General features: G+C 40.0%; 1 protein-coding gene across 1 annotated transcript; it reads left to right on the top strand.

Moving 5' to 3' along the window:
• Window positions 1–224: 224 nt before the first annotated feature.
• Window positions 225–19,477, top strand: LOC140246557 (PAX-interacting protein 1-like). The gene is made up of 11 exons (XM_072325900.1): window positions 225–245; window positions 2,623–2,775; window positions 10,888–11,025; window positions 11,687–11,794; window positions 11,995–12,108; window positions 13,025–13,726; window positions 14,052–14,166; window positions 15,342–15,379; window positions 16,293–16,433; window positions 18,633–18,754; window positions 19,399–19,477. The coding sequence occupies exons 1-11, from the start codon at window positions 225–227 to the stop codon at window positions 19,475–19,477; spliced, it is 1,731 nt and encodes a 576-aa protein (XP_072182001.1).
• Window positions 19,478–23,956: the final 4,479 nt, after the last annotated feature.

Genomic DNA, 23,956 nt, shown 5'->3' with positions numbered 1-23,956 from the left:
ATTGTGAAATGGGCCCCACCATGCACCGGCACCACAAACAGGGCTCGTCGTGCATCAATGTAAATTATCAGCTGATTATGTATTTTACGTGTTGGCTACCAGCTAAATGTTTACCTGTACAAGGCTGTAGTGTAGAGCTCTAACGTTACAGCTCTATTAAATGTTAGTACTATATAATATGTTTTAGTAAATTAAACCTTTTGATCTACGGGTTCTGCTCGACGATGCAATCAATACCAAGCAAGGTAAATTTACTACTAGGCCTATACTAGTAGCTAAAGTACTACTAACTGCGACCAGCAGCCCCAACGTACAACGTACAGTGTTGGGGCTGCGCCGTTTTGGCCTCGATATTTTAATGTTGTACCAAACGGGTGCCGTTACGGCGCTGTATTTCCTTAATTTTTCAACAAAAACTACTGGCAATACTTACATGGGTGGACTAAACCTAAATGATTTTTATCGGCGACTGTTTGATGCATTTCATTGCTTATGATGCAGAAAATGCTGTCTTATAAGGCAAATATCTTCAGCTCACCGATGCTCACTAAAACTCACAATCACTTGCACATGCGCACACAATGCATTCAGTGCAGTGCATTGACAGCTGTATTACTCGCTACATGATGCATATTCACCATGCGATGATGCATTATTCATATCCTTTTGCGTCCGTAACGTTGACGTCATTGTTTACGCATGCGTAGATGCGTACTGATGGCTAAACACGTTCAAAATAGCAGCAAAGCTCTCCACTAGGGCAGACCGCCTACTCCTAAAAAATGTGGAAAATTATGCAGTTTCCAGATAAATTGGTGAGAAGAACCAAGGCACTGGGGTAGTGTATATTTCATTTTATATTGTCACTGTGTTTATGATGGACATTTAGCTATGGTTTATTTGTGAAGTTGCCGTATATGTGGCAATAGGGAGTTGTTCGTGATTCTCACTTGCACGAAACTGCGGGGTAGCCGCCAGGACCCCGCCGCAGAACGGCGGGTCTCCGGGGCTAAAGTACTACCAGATATTATAGTGTGGACTTACAGCAATTAGCAACAGGGCTGCGTGTGTATAAACAGGGTAAATTTACCGGTACTTTTCGGCGATGCAATACCAAGCAAGGTAAATTACCAGTAGGCCTACTACTAACGTATAGGGTGGACTTACAGTAGCAACAGGGCTGTGTGTGTATAAACAGGGTACTTTTCGGCGATGCAATGCCAAGCAAGGTAAATTACTACTAACGTTACTAACATAGGGTGGACTTGCAGCAACAGGGCTGCGTGTGTATAAAACAGGCGAGCTGATGTGAACCAATACTGACATGCAGTGGTGGGGCCTATTTAACAAGTATATGCCGTTAGTTTAGCGTAGGGTTGTATACCTATGGTAAGAATAATCAAGGGTCATGAGGAAGTCTTTCCAAGGATAGAATGAAGGGCAAAATCGTGAAATCGGCCCCACAGCAGTGTGCTTGCACTCGTGCATTTAGCAATTAAGCAAGGTTAGGTTAGGGTTAGGGTTTAAATTTAGGTTAGGGTTGTACTTATAGTTGAATTGGCTGTTGAATTAGTCGAGGAACATTAGGGAGTCTTTCCAAGAATAAAACATGAAGACCAAAGAAAAAAAAAAAACGGGAGAAAGGGAGGACTATGCTGTGGAAATCAGCGCCGCCTCTGTATCAATTGCTCGTAAACACCGTTTGGTTGGGCCACATTCACAAGTTTTCTGTATACTGTGGAAGAAAGCCCCAACACCGTGCTTGAACGCCACACGGTGGGGCTGAATTCACGAGTATAAACAGGCGAGCCGCTGTAGTATTAGTACCGACACGCAGTGGTGGGGCCTACTTCACGAGTATGCCAAATGAAGTGTATTGCTACATTGTATGCAGTGGAAACTGGTCCTGTTGCTGTATCAATCATGCATATTAAAGTGTCGTTTGGTGGGGCCACATACCTCAGTATTAGCTCTGTATTGTGCAAGAAAGCACCATATTGAACACCACATGGTGGGGATGTAACAGGTAAGCTGCCGTATTATTTAGTACTGATGATAGAGAGACCGTGGTGGGGTCCATTTCACAAGTATGTCACTAATTATCTGTTGAAGGAACTGTAATCAATAAATGAAGTTACCTTGACTCATTATCTCAGTTAAGTTTTCTGTATATCTACAGCGTGTAACTATTCAAGTCAGTCTATACAGTACTGCTTATGCTGTGTTGCAATGGTAATGACCTGGATACCTACTTTTCTAACTGTTCGAGTTGGTCTATGCAGCACGGGTGCATTGCCCTGGTAATGATAGAATTAGATAGAGCCTGTCTAATATTCACTGATGGATCTTATAATCCTGATATGATGGCATTAGTGGGTTTTTTATGGTTGTATTAAACATTAAAAAATTATGTTAAAAAATCTGTAAATCAAACTAGTCCCTTTCTTTTTGGTCTTTTAGTAGAGTAAGTGTTGCTCCAAATCACTATGGCTGTCTAGAAGCTATTGAGAAATGTATCAAAATTGGAAGTTTGAGGTTGTGTTTGCTACACGTGGACAGATATTCTAAGCCATCGGTATTAATTACTTTTGATTGAATTCTCTTATTCTTCTCCCAATTTAGGTTACTGGCAAATCATCCTTGGAAGTCATACAACCTACAGCATATCTGCAAGCAGCAAGTGTCACTGAGCTGGCAAGACACCCAACAACCTGCCCAACTCCTCGTCACGCCCAATACATCTGTCCCCCCAGGAGCAAACCTCCCAAGGAGGGAGTGGGTGTCATTAAATCGGATTCGAACCTGAGTTGGGCATTTCAACGCAGCCATGCATCGGTTGGGGCTACGCCCGTCAGCAGCCTGCCAGTGTGGTGCACCAGAACAGACTGCTCAACACATCTTGAGTGAGTGCCCTGATCTCCGCCCTCCTGACAACATGGACCTGACACACCCTACTCCTGAGACTGTAACTTGGCTACAACAACTGAGGGACGTTATTTAGCTGCCGCTGCCTCATACGCAAGAAGAAGAAGCGCACATCGATGACATTTACCATGCCTTATACCAGGAGGGTGACAGGATGCATTCATAGCAGTACATGAAAGGCCAAGATTTCTTCAGTGAATCAGAGGATTGCGAGAAATCACAGAGCTTATCGTTCATTTCTGAGCTCATGCGTACTGAACCAAACAACGGAACCATCACAGTGGTCTTAATCTCATTGAATGCTGAATCAAGCTTTCTTGAGTACGCCGGTAGGTGCAACGTACTTCGAGTGGCTGTGTGTTTTTGACATCATTGAACGTAAGCTGAGAGGAGGAGAAAACATCCCTGGAAAACAACATCAAGGTGATATTGCGTGCATTGAGGCGGTGGACAGGAATTGGGTGAGGGGCTGACCTAGTGGCCCGTGCTTTGATGACTTCCTTGATATTGAATACAGTGGACATCTCAGGCAATTAGGATAAAGCAACAGTGGCCACCAATGATGAAGGGAACTCTGACTCGAGCTTATGGCAAGACATTATGATTCCTAGGGCAGGCACTTTAACTAGTTGAGATATTCTGCCATGGACTTGATGGTATGCATTTCATGCGGTAAACCTCCTGTTTTGGCTGTAAATGACTTTTTAGAAATGAGCATGGTAAGAAGACAAAAAAAAAAAGAGAATGTGATTCACAGTACAGATGCCTAGATGTAGGCCTTATTGCTGTTGACTTACGTATAAACAAAGAGTTGTGTCCACAGATGTGCTTTCATGTGCATCTGTTGCCTTCTTAATAAGTACTACAGTTTTAGTAAATTGACATTTCTTTTTTTTAACAGATGTTTGGTTAGTCCAAATCAAAAAGCCTAAAGCAAAGCCTTGCGATGCTTTCTTAGTATTAATAGGTAAAGCATACAATGTGAGGGCTTATCATAGTGATTTGTTTTCATGTCTGTTGCAGTCAGATTTCTGCATGACAACCTGTATTTTATTTTCACCTGAAGTAAATACTATCAGTCAACATGATTTCACAATCTCTGCAAGTCCTCACTTTCCTTGAGTCGCTGTACCTTCTGTATAGACTTCATGATATTCAGTGCAAAGTGTCATTAGGAGATCAAAGTATTTTATTTGTTGTTGTTGCTGCTGCAGTTGTATTTTGCATGTGTGGAATGTATAATGAATAGGTGTACAGTATGCTGCTATTATGAGTAAAATTAAAAGCAGCATGCTGGGAAAGATTTCACATTTTGATGTGTGTGTGTTTTGGTGCATTTGTGTGTGTATGTGTATGTGGGTGTGTGTTTGGGTGGGTGTGTGTGTGTGTGGGTGTGTGTGTGTGTGGGTATGTGTGGCTACTGTGATGTAAATTTATGCAGTTCTCTAGTATTTACCTGGATTGCACATTAATGACATTCCCTAATACCAATGTTATTGAACAACTCAAAAGTATTTCTTCCAAAAGGCGCTAAATCCATGATTTCTTCCAAAAGGCGCTAAATCCGAAAAAATCTGAAATATAAAAATTCATAAAAAATAAATGGTGTTTGCAGGATTTTTTTAATGTGCATTTTTAGTACCTACTGTGATGGCTCTTCCACTAGGAGCATAGAGCTAATGAATAAACAAGCTGTAATATGTGTAATTAAAAAACATCAATTTACTCGAAAGTAGCCGGAATGGATTTAGCGCCTTTTGGTTGCAAGCTCTTCATTTATTTGCAATAAAGGAAGTGCACACATAGTGAACATCTGGAGATATGACGGATTAAGAAAATAACAGGTGATTTTCATGATAGAGGGTATGTTTGTTTCTTTGTTTGTTTCTTTGTTTGTTTGTTTTTTTCCAGTCTGCAGGGGCAATGTCCCAGATGTCTCATCTATAAATCAAGTTTCCTTTCACACTGTAAAATGTTGTACATTCACAATGGCTTCAGTTTGCTACTTTCACTGTACTTATTGATGCCATTGTATACTCACTTTATCCAAGATTTGGTGATGGAAACCAAAACAAACGCTCTTGCCAAATCCAGTTGGCAATATCATTAAGGTGTCCTTCTGTTTCACTGTGCTTTCCATTATTTCTACCTGCTCCTCTTTAAACTTATTTCCAGCCTCCTCCTCTAATTCCTTGAGAGCATCTTTGAACTCCATGATGATGATACTGATAGCTATGAATGGTCCGAGAACTACGAGCAACATTGTACATGATATTGTACATATATGGCAGATGACGTAAACATGAATATTCATTTGCGCATGCCCAGATCAATTTACTTACGTGATATTTTCAAAATGGCGAGCCTCAGTGTCGATAGTGTCGAGTGGGGTTCCAGCAAAGATGATGGCGATTTCTCTTGTTTTCGGAGGTAATGGTGAGTAATACATAGTCGGCTATAATATTCAACATTATGGTATTACAAAATGTGGCTTTTTGTTGCGAATCCATGTGTCGTTTTGAACGGTGAGTTTGTGACAGAATTGTACGCGTCGCAGTATGGTAGGGGTCCAACCCACCGGCCGGGTCCATAACGACCGACCGCGCATTATAATGGCATTGCGCGTACAGAAAGAAAATGTACGCATGGGACTACGCGCAACGGTGTTCGATTCTTCACTGGGCTACGCTACCGAGTAAAATGTGGCGAAAACAACTAAGTATTCCCTCTAAATTACCGAAATTTAGCAAAATCGAATAAGGTCTATCGTGTAACTACATATAACTAGGCCTACCTTTGCCGACTCGTTGTTAGATGTAGACTATCCTTCCGTAATAAATTTGACGATTTTGACCGCAAAATTGTCACCGCCGCTTGTACGATCGTGCACACACGTTACACATACACATGACATACTAGTAAACATGTTGTCGCCCGCTACGACCGTACGAGTTGATGCAGAAACGAGAAATGAATGTGAAAAAACAAAGCGACTCATCTAATTTATTTCAATTACGATGAAAAGTTTCCTAATGAAAATCAAGTCAAATTCATCAAACAGTCCTTCAAAAGTAATATCGAAGGATTCAAAATCTATTCAAATATTATTGGGGAAAAAAATTACGACTAGAAAAAAACAGCAGCTTGTCGAAAAAACGCGTTTAAGTACGCTTTATACGTATTGTCAATAGAGGGCGGGGTGGTCGGTCGATATGAGCCCGGCAACTGAGTGCGGAAAAAATGACACCCCACGCGTTCGAAGCCGCCATCTTGAGCGCGTACCTCAGATCGCATTTTCAGTGCGCGCTTGTGAATCCGGAGTATTTTCTCCACACGTGAGTAAAATTTCAGGCAAATTGTGAGATTTTTCACGTTTCTATTGATAGAAAAACGTTAGGTGTCCGATATTATGAACACCCAACCATACTTCCTAAAAATTGCATGCGATGCTTCGGGGCGCTGTTACTGTGTTACAGCGCCCCGCAACGTGGTTAGGTTGTGTATAACCTAGAACTGTAGAAGAGAAAAATTACCTCAAGTTCAAGTTTTATTCAAAGTTTCCACAATACAAAAATTTACATAAAAACAATAATATGTAACAAGGAATACATTGTTGAATATGCGTTTAAAACAATTTGCAGAATATTTGAATATAAATTGACAATGCATGTAGATGCATTATACAAATGTAAATGTAAAGTGGAGGGGTCTTAGAAAAGCAAGCTTGTATAATAAGACCCCTGAAAGGCAAGTTAAGACATGTGATATAACAACTCACTAATATAAACAAACATATTAAAGCCACAGAATAATTTTAGTGGAATCCCTCAAGAATCGCAGCAACCACACCCCAGAGACCAAAAAAATTGACACCAAATTTATTGCCCCCCCCCCCCCCGAGTCAATTTAAAAATTTATTTTATCGGTTAGTGATATATGACCACAAGAGGGAGCAGTATTTTTTTTTTCTTTTTTTACTTTGTGGTATGGTCTCAGAACCCTCACTTCTCCACAGGTAAGGACCCTTTCAAAAGGAGAATTTCTAATTTTTACCATAAACCAGAATTATACTGTGGCTTTAACATACATGGATGGATTCTAAGTGCACACACACACACACACACACACACTACCTATGGAATTTTAAAGCAAAACATAATTGGCATTTAGACTAAGTTACTCAAATGGAAAGGGATGAGATGAAGTCATGTATCTAGAATTCAAAAGGAGCAGCATCAATGAGACTGAGAATATCGATGAAGCAAATACTTCCGAGTCAACACTTTAAATCTGGAAAAAGTGGTAATATCTTTAACAACTGAGGGTAACACGTTCCATTCTTTTATGCAAGACACATAAAAAGAATCTAGGGCAATACTGGTAGATACATAAGGTAGATGCAGAAGGTTTTTCTGACGTGTATTATGGGAATGAACAACTGAGTTTTTGACAAACAAATCCAAAAATAAGGAGGGAGAACTGGACATGTGAAGCTTGTACATGAATGCCAACGAGTTAAAAGACACTAACTCATTTAGAGGTAAACAACGCAGCTGTAAGAACTGGGGGGCACTTGGCCTAGTAAAGTGTGAGCTTGTTATTAGCTTGATAGCTCTTTTTTGTACAATAAACAATTTATGAAGATGACTGTTATAAGTATTACCCCAAGCAACATTACAATACACTGTACATCAAGTGAGGCATTATGATGCTATTATACAGTGTAGTCAAGACACTTTTAGGAACAATAAATTTTAGCTTATGCATCACACCAACACCCCGAGAAGCGTTGGAACATACATTTAGAATGTGTTGCTTCCATGACAGAAATTCATTGATAGTAATACCAAGGAATAATACATTTTCGCTTGTAGCTACCTGATGTCCACCAATAATGAGAGAAGGGGTGTTTAAAGGTATCCTCTTATTCCTTGTTCTGAAAATAACACATTGTGTCTTCTGAAGATTAAGTGACAATTTATTACAACAAAACCAATGATAAAGTTTATTAAGTTCATCATTTGCTGAAGATATTAAACTGCACACATCCTTGTGGGAGGACAGAAGACTTGTATCATCAGCAAACAGTGAGTAAGTAAACAATGATGTAGCACTGATGATATCATTGATATACATGTAGATAAGAAATAATAGTGGGCCTAACACTGAGCCTTGAGGCACTCCACAATCAATTCGGGTGGAAAGCGATTTGGTCCCATTGACAACCACAAACTGCATTCGGTTTTGCAGATAGCTTTTAAACCAGTCTAAAGGAACTCCACGAATACCATAAAATTTAAGTTTGCTTATAAGAATGTGGTGGTCAATGGTGTCAAATGCCTTGGACAAATCTAAGAAAATGCCCAGACAAAATTTCCCTTCATCAAGTGCATGAGCAATAATGTTAGTTAAATGCAATACACCCATACTGGTAGAAGAATTTTTGCGAAAACCAAATTGTTCGGGGATCAAAATGCCTTCTACAGATACATTGTAAATAATTATTTACTCTTGAGCATACAATTTTTCTAACAATTTAGAAAATACAGGCAGCAAGGCAATGGGTCTGTAGTTTTCAATGTTTCTTTTATCACTTTTCTTATACACAGGAACTACTTTGGCAATTTTCATCTTGTCTAGAACTATTCCTTGCGACAGAGATTTATTGTCCCCGCCGAACGAGTTCGAGCAGGGGACTATGAAACGGGCTCCGTACGTGTGTGTGTCCGTCCGTCCGTCCGTCTGTCCGTGTGTCCGTCCGTGTGTGCGTCCGTGTGTGATCAAAATGTTCAAAATGCTACTCCTTCGCCATTTTTAACCCGATTTTGATTCTGTTTGCTTTATATGATAGCACTACATGGGAGCTTTGAAACTTCTATACAGAATTTCAGTTGTGACCTTTGACCTTGACCTTTGACCTATATTGTACATTTTGCTTCAAAATGCTACTCCTTCACCATTTCTAACCCGATTTTGATTCTGTTTGCTTTATATGATGGCACTAGGTAAGGACTTCAAAACTTCTACACAGAATTTTGACCTTTGACTTCTTTGACCTTTGACCTTGATTTTTGACCTGTATTGTACATTGCCTACAAAATGCTACTCCTTCGCCATTTCTAACCCGATTTTGATTCCGTTTGCTTAATGTGATGGCACTAGGTGAGGGCTTCAAAACTTCTACACAGAATTTTGACCTTTGACTTCTTTGACCTTTGACCTTGATTTTTGACCTATATTGTACATTTTGCTACAAAATGCTACTCCTTCGCCATTTGTAACCCGATTTCAATTCTGTTTGCTTTCAGTGATGGCACTAGGTGAGGGCTTCAAAACTTCTACACAGAATTTTGACCTTTGACTTCTTTGACCTTTGACCTTGATTTTTGACCTGTATTGTACATTTTGCTACCAAATGCTACTCCTTCGCCATTTCTAACCCGATTTCGATTCCGTTTGCTTTATGTGATGGCACTAGGTGAGGGCTTCAAAACTTCTACACAGAATTTTGACCTTTGACTTCTTTGACCTTTGACCTTGATTTTTTTACCTATATTGTACATTGGCTACAAAATGCTACTCCTTCGCCATTTCTAACCCGATTTCGATTCCGTTTGCTTTATGTGATGGCACTAGGTGAGGGCTTCTAAACTTCTACATAGAATTTTGACCTTTGACTTCTTTGACCTTTGACCTTCATCTTTTTACCTATATCGTACATTTTGCTACTAAATGCTACTTCCGGCGGGGACATATATTACGCACCGCGTAATTTCTACTTTTCCTTGTTAAATATGTCACACAATGGGATAGCAATGCTATGAATACACTCTTTGACAACCCTAGGAGCTATATCATCAGAGCCTGATGACTTAGAGGATTTTAGTGACAGAGCTAGCATTATTATTTCAGATGCAGTAGTGGGCTTCAAAAATAAGGATTTGCTGTTTTTTGCAGGTTTCAAATAATCCTGAAAAGTGTTGGATATACTTGGGATCTTTTCACTTATCTTAGCAGCAATTCCTGCAAAATACTGATTGAAATGTTCAGCCTTTTGCGTATTTGTACTTAATGAAATATCACCATTATACATTTCTGAGGGAAGGCTTTTACATTTCCCCTTTCCGATCAGTTTGTTTATATGGAACCATGTTTTTTTGATATCCCCTTTTATATCATGGAATAGATTTCTAAAATATTTTTGCTTTGAAATACGCACAACATGACATGGTTGTCCATACTTCGTTAATGTTAGGGTAGAACTCCCATTATAGTGTGCACCCTTCACTGCATGGTCATACTACAAATGTACGTACATTGTACTTTGTATAGTGAGGTGCCCGCACCTCGCCAAGGGCCCGAATACTGCCACCCCGCTTAAAATTGTTACAAGCGCACGCACTGAACAAAAATTTATGCCCGGGTTACCACAAGCAAGCAAACTGTGGTGAAAAACAAGCAGTTTTTCGCGAAAAATTTGAAATGTTTATTGGGAATACGTGTTATAAACTGTATCATCACGGTCACCCGCACGTGTGTAAGCAATGCCTTTTTGGAAACTGGATATGTTGTGTACGGTATAACTAAGCTATTAATGTAGAACAGTAGAGAAAAATTACCTGACATGGTTGTCCATTCCTCTTTAACGTTAGGGTAGAACTCCATTATAATGTGCATTATAATGTGCTTCACTGCAGGGTCATACTACGCGTTATGCACTAGTACTACTGTACTACTATTGACTTAACGTTAATCCCGTAATGCCAAACAGATACACACAGACCCATTTATCATACATGCAGTATTCAGACAAGGGAACAGCAAAGTGTGAGTCATGCACATTGTATTAAGAAATATGTTCTGGCACTGTCCTGAGTTTGGTGAAATTAATCATTCTTCATGCTTATTTCATTTGTCTTTATCATTCTTTGTGCTTCAATCAAATTGTCTCTCCATCTCCAGATAACTGAGCTGCTTGAAAAGGGCGGAGCCAGGGAGGAGTCCTACCTGACAGACCGGGTCACTCACGTCATCGCCCAGGATGAAGACCACCCGGAGGTCAGCGAGGCCAGAGACCTCTTTGAAGTTCCGGTTATCTCGGTGAGTAGTGTGTCATGGGGGGGGGGGGGGGGTTGGTGGGAGGGGGGTGCTCAAAAACTCTCTAGAGTAATAGAAAATCTCAAAACATATCCCCTTGACAAAAAGATCCAGTCTACCTACAATTTGGTGATGCGTACCAGCAGTGCACACAGGCTTATTTGTTTTCATCATTGTCCTTCTATTTTTCCATTTTTTTTTTCTTAAAAAGTACATAGATGAGTGTACTGATAATCAAGGCGAACATCATGTAATGCACCAGAAAGTGGATGACAGTACAACTGTAAGTTAACTTGAGGAGAAATTTGAGTTGTTTTTGTTATTATTATTGTTATTATTATTATTATCATAATACCTTTTGCTTTTTGTGAGATGTTGTTTTCTCGACTTGATGCCGACGCTAACATAACTGCACTATCATCCAAGAGCAATGAGACATTTTTGTGTGTTGTTAAATTCACGACCCAACTGTGATTCATAGAATTCTTGAAAAGTAAACCCTCCCAAAAATAAGAGCTTATACAGTGGTCAAAGTGAATCATGGGACACCTGTAGTGTTATTAATATCTTTGTTATTATCATTGTTGTTATCATATTCATCTCGTATATGATATGGTACTAGAGCTTCTTTTCTAAACAACATTTTACAATCCTGATATTCCAGCCACAATGGGTGTCTATGTCCATCCACTGTAAAGTCCTCCTTCCCGGGAAGGCCTTCGCTCCAGAATCAAGTCGTCTCTTCAGCAAGGTGGTGGCCTGCTTTTCACAGGTGAGTTTAGCGTCATTTGCATAAAGTCAAATGGTCTTTCATTATGCTTGCAAAGTGAAGATATAATGTTGAATTTTCTCTCTTTCTTCATGTTGTTGTCCGTACATGATGTCCCAGAGTGTTGTATTGAATGATGTATACTTGATGATACAATTATCTCAGTTCTCTGTAAGTATCCATGTTTTGCCTTCTTCTCTCAGCTCCAAGCTTCTGACCGCAATGCATTGTGGGCCATGGTGACTTTCTTTGGGGGAACATGCCGGGCGAACCTGAGCAAGGAGTGCACCCATCTAGTAACGGCCAAGTGTGAAGGGGTGAGCTATGCAAACGATTTCTGTTTTGCCCTTGATGTGCCTCATTTCTTTCTCTTTTTTTCTTTTTTTTCGGGGGGGGGGGGTTGAGTTGCCTTTGTTCCTTGACAATTAGTTTCCACACATCTGTACCAAGTGAAGAAGAGAGCAATGTAAGAGTCCAACATGGAATGGGAAGTACCTGCCATCCTATTGTTTGATTTTTACTTACAATGCAAGAAGCAAAACAACAAAGGGGTGTTACACTTACGTATATAGAGTCAACCCTGCACAAGTCAACCTCACATAAGTCAAATAATTGCCTATTGCAAAGTCGAAGGTCTTTTCAAGTCCTCTTCTCTATACTATATTGATTTTAAACCCTATTAAGTCGAAATTTCTTGAAGTCGAAGTTATTTCCTCAGTCCAAATAGATTTGACTTTAATAGGAAATGTTCACTGTAAAATCAGAACAATAAGATCTTCTATCCAGGGTAGCTTCTTCTGTGTTGCCAAACTGCTCTATGAGAGGGCCCTGTCATTATTTTTACCCTAGCATTGCCAGGTACCTATTTATGCATCTAGGTCAAGAGGGACGTGGTGGATAAAAACATCTTGTCCAAAGAAGTAAGCACTGGGCAGAATTTGAACTCGGGTCCTCCGATTGGGAGTCAGGAGTCCTATCCACTATGCCACATTGCCCCCACAAGAAGAAGCCAAATAGTGATGTCCCTGATAATCATACTACCACCAAAAATGAATATTTCCTTGGTGCTGCAGATAGTAATGTCAGATCAAATGTCGACATATCGCATTTGTTGAGCCTTGCTCCATAGTTGATGTTGAGGGTATCATGAAGCAACACTAGTCAACATGCTTTAGCATTGCAGAGGACCTTTGATTCAAAAGGCTTCAAATTTGCTGATCTTATTTCCTCCAGGCAAAATATGAGTGTGCTGCACAGCATGACAACGAAATCAAGATCGTCAGCCCGGAGTGGATCCTGGAATCCATTCAAGCAAAGCGGATGGAGGAGGAGCGGCCATACCATCCGCGTTATATCATCGACAAGATGGTCGTTGATAGCGCCCCCAACATGGACTTTGAGATGAAAGAAGTGGCAGTGGAAGAGGAGGGGGAGTTGTTTTCGGCGACAGAGCAAGCCGCGAAGGACAAGAAGGAGAAAGGAGCGCGACCAAAACTCAAGCTTCCATGGGCGGATGATCTGATGCCCCTGCCGGACATATCTGCACTCCCGGAGCCGGCCCGCGATGCCCCGCCATCAAGCAACACGGCCACCTCCTCAACGTTCAGCCAATCGGCGGGCAGCTTTAGCGAGACGTTCGGCGGCACGACATCTAGTGCCGGCCTCAGCACCCCTACGCCGTCGCACAAGGCCAATGAGAAGAAGCACAAGAAAGAGAAGAAGAAGAAGAAGAAGCACAAGAAGGAGAAGAAGAAGAAGGATAAGAAGAAACACAAGCACGGAACGGGAACGACGCCCGGCCAGCCTGCACCCCCCAGCATGCCCCCGGCTGCCGAAGCCAGCACAAAGAATCGTCTGCTACGCAACATCACCAACAAGGCGGAGTTTCTCCCTTCCATGACTGGAACACCCACAGACAAGCGAAGCATATCCCAGGTTTGTTACTTTTGCCTCCTTTACGCAACTGACCTAACAGTAGCTGAAAACAAAGCCTAACAAGCAGCTTGTCTTTCCCTTATATTTCAATTTCATTGCTGTACACAGTAGAGAATATTACCACAGAAACTTGACAATATAAATTTACAATAATTGATATATACCCTTTAATATTAGTATGGCCTTTTGCAATCTGCAATTTCTGTGAAACATTCTCTAAATAATATGGTAATTTTTTTTTGGCTGTGAAATTGAAGTGAGAAATTTGGACAATCCAGTTTTCAAGAACTTTTCTCCCCCCCCCCCCCCGTTTCCTTTACTACAGGTGCTAAACTCGGTCGGCGGTAGACCAGGGGGTCACAAGGGCAGATTGGACATCTACGGTGGGCTCCAGCCTCTTCCAGAGATTCACTACTGTGGCCATGATGCTTCCGCTGGTGGTAAATAATATCTCATCTTGTTGCAAATTCCAATCTTAATTGAATTCAATTCAATTCAATTTATTTTATACCTTCTCATGCCAAGCTTCATCATAAACGATGTGACCACAAATTATTGTATTTTGTTGATAGTAACTGCAAAGAGAATTGGCCTTTCTTTAGCTTTCATAATACTGCAATGCCCTTGACATCCATGACAGCATCAACCCAGCAAAAGTCCTCCTCAGTGTTGTCCTTTTGTGGAGTTTGTAGGAAATTTGGAGATGAAAATAGTTGTATGTTTATGAGTGGTGTATCTGTCATGTAGCAGAAAGTCTACCCCGGCAGTACCCCTTACCCGTTCCTTATGGAATACCAGGTATACCGGGTTCCCAACATGTAGACAAGAGTGTTTGCATTCATGGCCTAAATTAACGTGTATTTCTGTTATGCTGACCAGAAAAATGACTTAGATCAAAAGAGTAGAGTTTCTTCTATCAATATCAGTTCCCTTTTTCTATCAAAACCATGTGCATTTTTTTTTTGTCTCATTTCCCTTTGTATTCAACATAGAAGTGTGCTGATTTGCTGTAAAACTTGTAGGAAAGCCTATGTATCAATCAAGTCTGAGCTCATATTTTGACTTTTCATTTACCCCATTTATGCCTTTAAAATGTGTGACTAACGAGTTTGGGAGCCTATCAACGCACACTCTGTTCATAATCTCACGTCCCATTGATAATTTTGCATCGTTCAATGGCACACACAGTTGACCGCGAAGAGGAGATACAGGTACTGCTTGACTGCTTTCACACAGGAGGGTTACCAACCTTTTTATTCTTTAAAGGGAAGGTAAACCCAAAGAGCAATGTGGATTGAGTGAAAGCAGCAACATTAGTAGAACACATCAGTGAAAGTTTGAGGAAAATCGGACAATCGATGCAAAAGTTATGAATTTTTAAAGTTTTGGTGTTGGAACCGCTGGATGAGGAGACTACTAGAGGATATGACGTATGAGTGGACAACAATACAAAGAAAATATAAAGGAAATTCAACAAAAATTCACTATTCTAGAATTATGAAAGAGCAGTGGACCAACCGCTTTCAGAAAGCAGAGGGAATAATTGCTACCCTTAACATATGTCAATATCAAGTTGATGGAATTTGTAATTTTCATGAAAAATTGATTTTTGTAGTATTGTGCGACACGCAGAGGACGGACATTTTCCGGCTGGTAAGCTCTGCCCGTTTTTCGCTTTCTGTACTGTTTGATTTATTATGTATGTAAGAAAATTGTTCAATAGTGGAAAAATGAGCAAAGAAAATGGGATTCCATTCAAATTGGTAACTGAAAAATATCCTCTTTTCTAGGAGCATCAAATTTTTACAGTGATTTTCTTTTTAATATGAATGAGGGGAAGGAGGGGGGAGGGGAGGGGATGGGGCTAGCCTAACCCTTCCTGTTCAAGGGACTTTGGGGTAGTGTGTACAAGGCTGTGTGGTTCCTGTGACACTACACAGTCAAAGCATCCAAAGAGTTAGAAACAAATTTGGGGCCAGATTTAACATTTTGATCATGTTTTAGGGGGAAAAAAAAGTATAGTCAGATTTTCTATACGTTTGGCAGGTATTATTGCCTGTGTGATACTAGAAGAGACATACAGACACAGGTCCCTCCAGTTGCTGTGCACTTTTTAATAATAGATAATTGTCAACGAGAATGCATGAAGGTGAACTTGTGATACATAGGTGAGCACTAGACCCACTGGGTGTCTTGTCTGATGTAACATGTACATGGCATAGGTAGAAAAGGATACTGTAAAAGTGGAAATTTTCGCGGTGTTGAAATGTTCGCGCATTTCGCACAGCCAGAAACTAGCGTGAAAATAAAGGCACGCAAAAATTTTTGCTTGCCATATGTTTCAGCAGTTGGTGTCTTGATTCCCCGAAATTAAAAACACGCCAAACTCTTCTTACCCGCTGAGCGCGAAAAATTAGTCGCGTGAAAGTATCCACCTTTGCAGTACTTGAGAAAATTATTAAAATGATTGCTTGTGTGCACAGTGGTGCTTGAAAGGTGTTTTTAGAAAACTGCTTCTCACAGAAACGCTGAAGAAACGTGAAAATGTTTTCTCTGTTCATGTCAGGCGATGAAAGACGGTAAGCGCTGCGTGACAGCGAGCTGGCTCAACGACTGCCTCAAGAAGAAGGCCATGCTTCCACCATGGAGGGCACTGCACTTCCCCGCCCCGTCGTACCCACTCCAGCCGCCACTGTGTAAAGAGCAGGTGAGGACGGCGTAGGCATGTTCGGTCCTACCTGTTGTCAATAATTATATACCTTGTAATTCCCAAACATATCCTGTTGAGAGTCAGGACTTGTATGTCAATACTGCAAGTGGGAAATGATTGAGAATCACAGGGATAGAATGTGATATATTAAAAGTCAAGATGAAGAGATATAATATTACATGTTTTCTGTATATAGCATCTTCCAGATCAAAGATTATGTTAAGTTTTATGAACCATATCTATTCTCATAAATTAGCCCTCAAATTTGCTCTTGTATCACTGCGAGATGTTGCTACCCAAGTAACCTTTCTATTTGTTTGAAAAGTGATAATAATGATTATTGCCATTCCAAAGCATTTGTACAAGATCCAATATCATTACATAGAGAATATGCACACTGACAGAATTGGAATGATTATTAACAATAAAATGCTAATATGTAAGCTAAAACATTTTACCCTCTTGAAAAGATGAAGCGCGAAAGCATGAAAATATAATTATTTACATCTTCACCCGTTGAGGATGAGTCCCGAGTATACTCGGGCAGATGTCTGTGAGAAATGCGTGTTGTTAGCAGAATCAGCCCGTCCTCAACGGGTTAAAGGGATCGTATAGTTTTGGTTGAGGCCTAATTTCTGGTTTCTAACAGTTTTTGGTGAGATAATGAGAAACCTCTTATGAAAATATGAAAGAGTATGTAATTCTATGAGGAATTCAATGTTTATTGGATGAAAATTGGTTTTGAAATGACTGAGATATCCAAAAAAGAATGATTCTAATAAAGTGTGGGACCCACACTTTATTACGATCGCTTTGTTTTACTGTGTTTTTGGATGATTAAGTCATTTCAAACCCGAATTTCATCACATAAACTTTGAATTCCTCTTAAAATGGTATGCTCTGTACTATATCATAAGTGTTTCCTTGGTATCTCGCAAAAAGTTAAAATCCCAATTCTCATCTCCACCAATACTGTACTATCCCTTTAAAAAGAAAATAATTATTCATTGTATTTAATCATAGTCTAATGCCTCCAGAGAAAAATGGAGGGATATGATATGCCTCTGCTGTTTTAGTAGAGAGACCGTAGTGTAATAGGATACTGTGTAATTGGATGGTTTGCCCGACTGAACAGATCTCCATTTGCTCCCAACAAGGGTACATTTAAAAACCGCAACCAGTGCAGATTTGCCTTATCAGTGAATACAGTATGTGCACCACAGCCAACAATATTGCTGGTAACCTTCAACTCCAGTTAACATTTTTCATCTTCGTATGTTTATTCATTTTTTATTTATTCAAGATTTCATGCGTGTTGGTGTTCACAAAATAGGAATGCATACAAATGTATGCAAGTACATCTCATATAGCCAAGACAGAATATATACAGTAAGTATACATTGATAAGAAGCAGTTACAGGATAGTATACAACTCCACTAAGAGAGCTGCATTATTCAAGGTAACGAACACGCAAAGGAATTGCAACATAAGCTTAAAGCTTGAAAATCGTTGCAACTCCCGTGCACACAATCTGTATGCTTGCAAATAGTTCAAATGATACTTGATAGGAGTTGGGGAGGGGGTTATTTACAAAGAGAGCATGGGAACGTGAGGGGGAAAGAAGAAATGCACGTGTGGTGCCTATTTGTCCTGTCGGACATTGACAAGAGAGAGCAAGAAAAAGTGTCAAGTCATTATAAGCAAATTATACTGATTAAATTGATTAAATTTCTCATAAATCCCATTCAAATGTCGATTTCAGGGGAAATATGATCACAGCAAGTTGAATAGTTAATAGTATCCAGGAGTTCAGCGTGAAGCTGATAATAGAATATGTTTGATCGGCCTTTTGAAAGTAACTATTTTTTGTAAATTACGAACATGCTGAGGTAGCGCATTCCAGACATCAGGCCCGCTATGTCTGTGTGCTGCATGTAAAGCTGTAGCATTCCCAACTACATCTGAGTTGGACCAACCTTCGCAATGTACAGTCTCCCCATGCTAACATGTCTTTTTAATATAGTTATAACAAACGTGATTATAACCAACTCCTTATCGCAATGAAGTAGAAATGCAGGTCCTAAATTTCTGTATATACTTTACCCTTTAGTTGTAATGAAATTTTGATTAAAGGATAGGAAACTGCAGCCAGTTCTAAGAACTTTGTTATAACAAGAGTGCCCTGTATCCCGCAGATTATCGCAGTGACTGGCTTTGAGGGCGGGGAGCGTAACGACGTGAAGACGATGATCGAAATGACGGGAGCCAAGTACACCGGATTCTTCAGCCGGGGTAACACTCTCCTCATCTGCAAAAGGTCAGAGGTCAAAGTTCAAGAAGGATTTGACCTTCTATACTTTTACAATGCTCTCTCCCTTTCTCCCTCTATTTCCATGATAGAGGATGGCACACGCAGTACTTCACACTAAGTGCATTTTTTTTTTTATGGTGGCAGTGAGAAAGCCACCAATCAGCTTTGAGGATGTAACTTATTGCCATGGTAACCACAATTATTGCCCCATACGTACAGTAAGGAGCTGCTTTGGTTCTGTGGATAAGAGCATGGACTGTTAATTATAAGATCCGTGGTTCAAGTTTCATGGCTGCGGCAGTTGTGCCGCTAGGCATTCATTAATTCATTCATTCACTCATTTACTTTCAGCTCGGTACAAGTTGCGGATCATTTTGAAACAGGATACCGCATGATCATCATATTTATGAGAATTATTCTCTCATTGTAAGTAGTGATATGATATTTTTTTAATCTTTATAAGCCACATCACTATTTCTCATAGACCCCTTTACAAATTTAATGTTGAATGATGGAGCATACTGTACTTGGAATAGTTTGAAGTGCATTAGGCACTTTGAAAGCTTTATCATCATGCGATACCAGTGGATAAAGATATGAATACCCATTCTTTTCCACCCCCCCCCCCCACCCTCCTCTTTACATCTCAGACTCGAAGGAGCTCAGTATGAGAAGGCCCAAGAGTGGCATTCTTTCCAATATTTAGATAGATTAGGAGAGTTCATTTGATTTGAGTTATACATCATTTTAAAGCTTAAATTCTGTTCTTCCAGGATATGCTCTTAACTAAGATTTCATTTCCGGCGATTTTCGGTTCGTTTTGTGATGCAGGGTCACAAATGTATATTATGTTTTACGTTTCCACAGAGATGGCAATTGAAAATTGGTGAGCATGTATGTAACCACACAAACAAAACATAAACACGCATACAATTCAGGAAATGTTACATTAAATTATCTTCTCAGATTTTTAAACATGTAATGAGTTGGTTGTACTACAATTTTGAGGGGAAAAAAATGAAGTTCAAACTTTACAAGCCGATATGCGCAGGGATAAAAGAGACTCATATGATATGGAAATAATATCTAAATTACTGCTGAAGATATTTGTTACAAAAGGTATGACCACTTTATCATCTGCGTTGTCTTATCCAAACGTATACACTGAGGCCATGTTGACATGATGTTTTATTGAGATATATTCATTTGATTAATCTGGGATGTTTTGCTTTTGCAAAGATTGTGTGTCTTAAAACCATATAACAGCGTTACTGAAATAAGAAAATCACCTTCGCTCGCAGTTTCGCAAAATACCCATTATTTCTGCGGAGGAGGACAACGCTTAACAAAAGAGTAAGAGGGGCTCATTTGCCAAAGTAGTCACTTCACTTAACCCGTTGAAGATGAGCTGATTCTGCTTTAACGCACATTTCCCATGGACACCCGGCCGAGTACACTCGGGCCTAGTCTTCAATAGATTAAAAGGGACTGGGTTCAGGAAAACAATGTTATTTTTATTGGCATCTAAAGATGCCAAGGTATTTATACACTTTGTTCAAAAAGGACCTGCCGATATGATATTTTGCAACAGGATATATTCACGGACCATATAGGAAGCTAATTCGGGGTTCTTTTTTCCAACGTGTTTAGTCCCCAAATTTCTGTGGTACGATGTTGTGAATCAGTCCATTTTTTTTTTATACAATTCAATACTTCATTGGGTAGGGAAAGAATATGTCTTAAATTTTGGCCTCATCATATGTTATTCTTTTGGTTGCAGAGTAATGAAAACCCCTTTCCATCATTCTTTTAACCCGTTCCCTACCGGAAGCTGGTGGCCTGTGTATCAGGTATATAAGATTGCAACAGAGCATCACACAATACACCCAGTTTAACATTGAAATCACACTACGGTCATTTAATACCTGCAACAACTTACTTTTCATGTCCGGTTAATTTTGCTAATTTATTGATACGTTACCATGCTAGAGCCACTCTTACTCAGGGCTAATTGTTCTATACTTCTACGTGTTTTTTTCAAAAAAAAATATTTATGCGATACAATAGTATTTTTTTTTTCTCATATACAATTGAATACCTGAATATAAGAACGAATCAAGTCCATTAGAGAAAATTAGGAAAAATAGAAACGAATGAATAACTCATTACTGCTTTTAGTGTTGTCAGTTATTGGGATGTCATTCATATAAATTTGAATATAAAACAGTCACTTGAACAATTATCTGTATTTGCATGACTTCGTAAATGGTTTCCAAAGGCGATAGCCAAATTTTAACTTCTTATATTCAGGTATCCAATTTAAAAGCTGAGAAGTGATATTCTTTGATATTTCTTTACTTTTATAAACATCATGTGTTAGGCATATTGATTATCTTGAGATAGGGAGAAAGTAAAAGAAAAATAACATGAACTTGAAGTGAAATTTAAGTCGGAGTTGAAGTCACAAAAACAAACCAAAAACATTTAAAAGTACCCGTTTTGAATGGATGACGTCTTCTGAGGAGGATCCCGAAGAGGAATTTCGGGTAAATTCCATTAGGGATACTTGCAGGACTTATGGATTCATACCCCCCCCCCCCAAAAAAAAAGAGAAAATAATAGAAAAAAAAATGATCGGCAGGTACCATCAAGTCCAATTTGACACTCATATCTATACTGGCCTGAAATGCTCGCAACAGAAGCCGGAAACATCCATGGGAACATTCCCGTCCCGCCGTATGCTATTTTTAGACACTATTGAAAGCGGCAAAACAGAATCGATAGCCTAATGTCAACTTTGACTGAAAAAAAAAAAGTATAGCTTGGCTTCATACTTTGTGCTGTAACTAAATCGATCAGGAGAACTATTGTTTCCTCGTCAATTTGTCTATAAAATATGACTCCTAGTGACAACTTGTTCAGTTACCCAAAGGTCCACATGACTACAACGATATCAAACAGATCCCACTACATTAATTCGTGAGACAGCATCACAGTATAGAAGAAGGCACGAAATAAGTCTCATACCAATCTTGAGAAGCGCCGTTTCACCCGCACGTCTTAGTCATCTGACAAACAACGACAGAGATTTAAAGAATAAATCCCTGCTATCTGTATTCACCCTCAAACTATCTTGCGACTATAATGGTAAGATAAGATTTATTTTGTATACATTTTTGTTTGTGTGTGTGCGTGTTTTGATTTTTTTTTTTCTACTTTCATTTTGCTAGTGGAGAATGCATTCAAAAGTGGTAGTTTACTGCGCTGATTGTTTTCGAATATTATGCTATCAATGCAGCTACTATCTTTGGTATAACTTTATGTTTCATACCGTACTGTTATCTGCTCGATTCAACACGATTAAGAAAAATGTGTTACTTCAAATGCGGATCTTTTCAGATAAAAAAAAAAAAAACCCTCAAAGACAACAGTTAGGAAACGATACAGTGATATAACGAAAGTCAATAGTAAGAGTGATGAAAACAACGTAGAAATATATTCTGAGTACACTTTTCCACTTCATTCTACTCGATTTAATCGAGGCAAGTTTCGGTGATATCGACTCATTCACAAAAATTAAAATGACCCCAAATAATCATATCAAGAACTTAGTGACATTGTATTTTTCTTCCACTACTACGGACACTTTCTAGGATATTTTGTTCTACCACATTTTGATGCTAGTCTGCTGATGTTTTGGAATCACAGTGACTGCAGGTAATCCACAATAGTGGACACTTGTATGTCAAATAAACAGGTTATTTGAAGCTTTGTTTTGTTGTGATATGTGTATTATGTCTTCATTTCCACGCTAGTGAAAGTAACTTTCTTTGTCGTTTCAACAGCACAGTTCTTTACTCTGTTTATCTTCCAACAGGGTAATTTCCCACTTATCTGCACCGCACTGCTGGCTCTTATGCTGGTGACAATAACAAGTGCATTCACCATGGGGAGAAATTCAGAAAGTGTATTCACCACATCATCACCAGAACATGGTCTGGTAGCAGACTACGAGGCGAAGCACCAACAGGAAAAGGAGAGCTATCCGATGAAGAGTGGAGTAGCCTCTGCTACACAGTCGCCATCAATCGTTCAAGCATTACTTGAGTCGTCCCGAGTGAGGCTCAACGCCTGGCTGGCGGAGTCTACGAGTTTGGCGGAAAACCAAAAACATGGTGCTGGGGAAGAGCGGGGAAACAAGGCGCTGCTGTCAAGCAGCGGTCGTAATGAAGAAGTGGACAGTACGCATCACGCTGTACCGGGGATTGTGGAGCCTAGCAGGGACGGTGAGTCTACCTCGACGTCTGAGGCACGGGTCGAGGATCAAGCGGCCGAAGGAGAATCTAGGAGTTCCGTGGAGGACATAGTGAGCTTAGCGACCATTGCAGCCACAAGGGTCTCTGCGGATGACACGCTCAGAAAGGTGCTTGAAGGTGGGCGTGGAAGGCGCTCTTCCCCTTCAGACGAGTCCACCGGACATTGTGAGGAACCGACTGAAATGGAAGCCATTCGGAACGCTAGTCTCGATTTGCTGACGAGTGTGACAACTAGGCACTTGGGACACGTCTTTGCTGACACCTGTAACACGATCTACCTTACGGAAGACCTACAGATCATCCAGCACAAGGCATTGTGCCCCTGGAAGACGGTCATTGATCACGACTCCAGCAGGTGAGTGTCCAGTGGAGAAAGTTTGAAGAGATTCCTGGTTCGTTTTCCCCGTGCACCTCTTACAATAAACTTTCTAGGTATTATACTTACTATCTATCATCGTTTTAAAAGAGAGATAATTACAGACGTACTTCTTAAAAGAGGGAGAAGAAATGCATAACCTGAAATTCCTCGGCGCTGTAGGAAGGCCACGAAAACACATGAATTTAGTGTAACGATAACATTCACTCAACAGGGCCGGTGCAAGGAGGGGGGGGGGGGACCCCTCCCCCATACACTTTTTCTCTTGCATAATGCGTAGGAATGCATATGGTCTCACCACATTCAAACTCTTTGCATGTCAATCAGCAGCAGGTGCAACTAATTTAATATAGAGAGAAAGATAGAACGGACACGGTTTTCAATTTGAAAGTTATAATGCTTTAAAGTTATGAGGTTTTCATCCTTTTTCTTTGCCATCACTGTCAGATTCCCACGTGACATTCCGATCGCTCAGTGTGGCTGCAGACGTTGTATCAACCCAACGCCCGTGTTCAG

Source organism: Diadema setosum, chromosome 3 (genome assembly GCF_964275005.1).
Source record: "Diadema setosum chromosome 3, eeDiaSeto1, whole genome shotgun sequence".
In the NCBI taxonomy this organism is placed as follows: Eukaryota; Metazoa; Echinodermata; class Echinoidea; order Diadematoida; family Diadematidae; genus Diadema; species Diadema setosum.
Note: the sequence above shows the minus strand (reverse complement) of the source record. Positions and strands in the feature narration are given on the sequence as shown.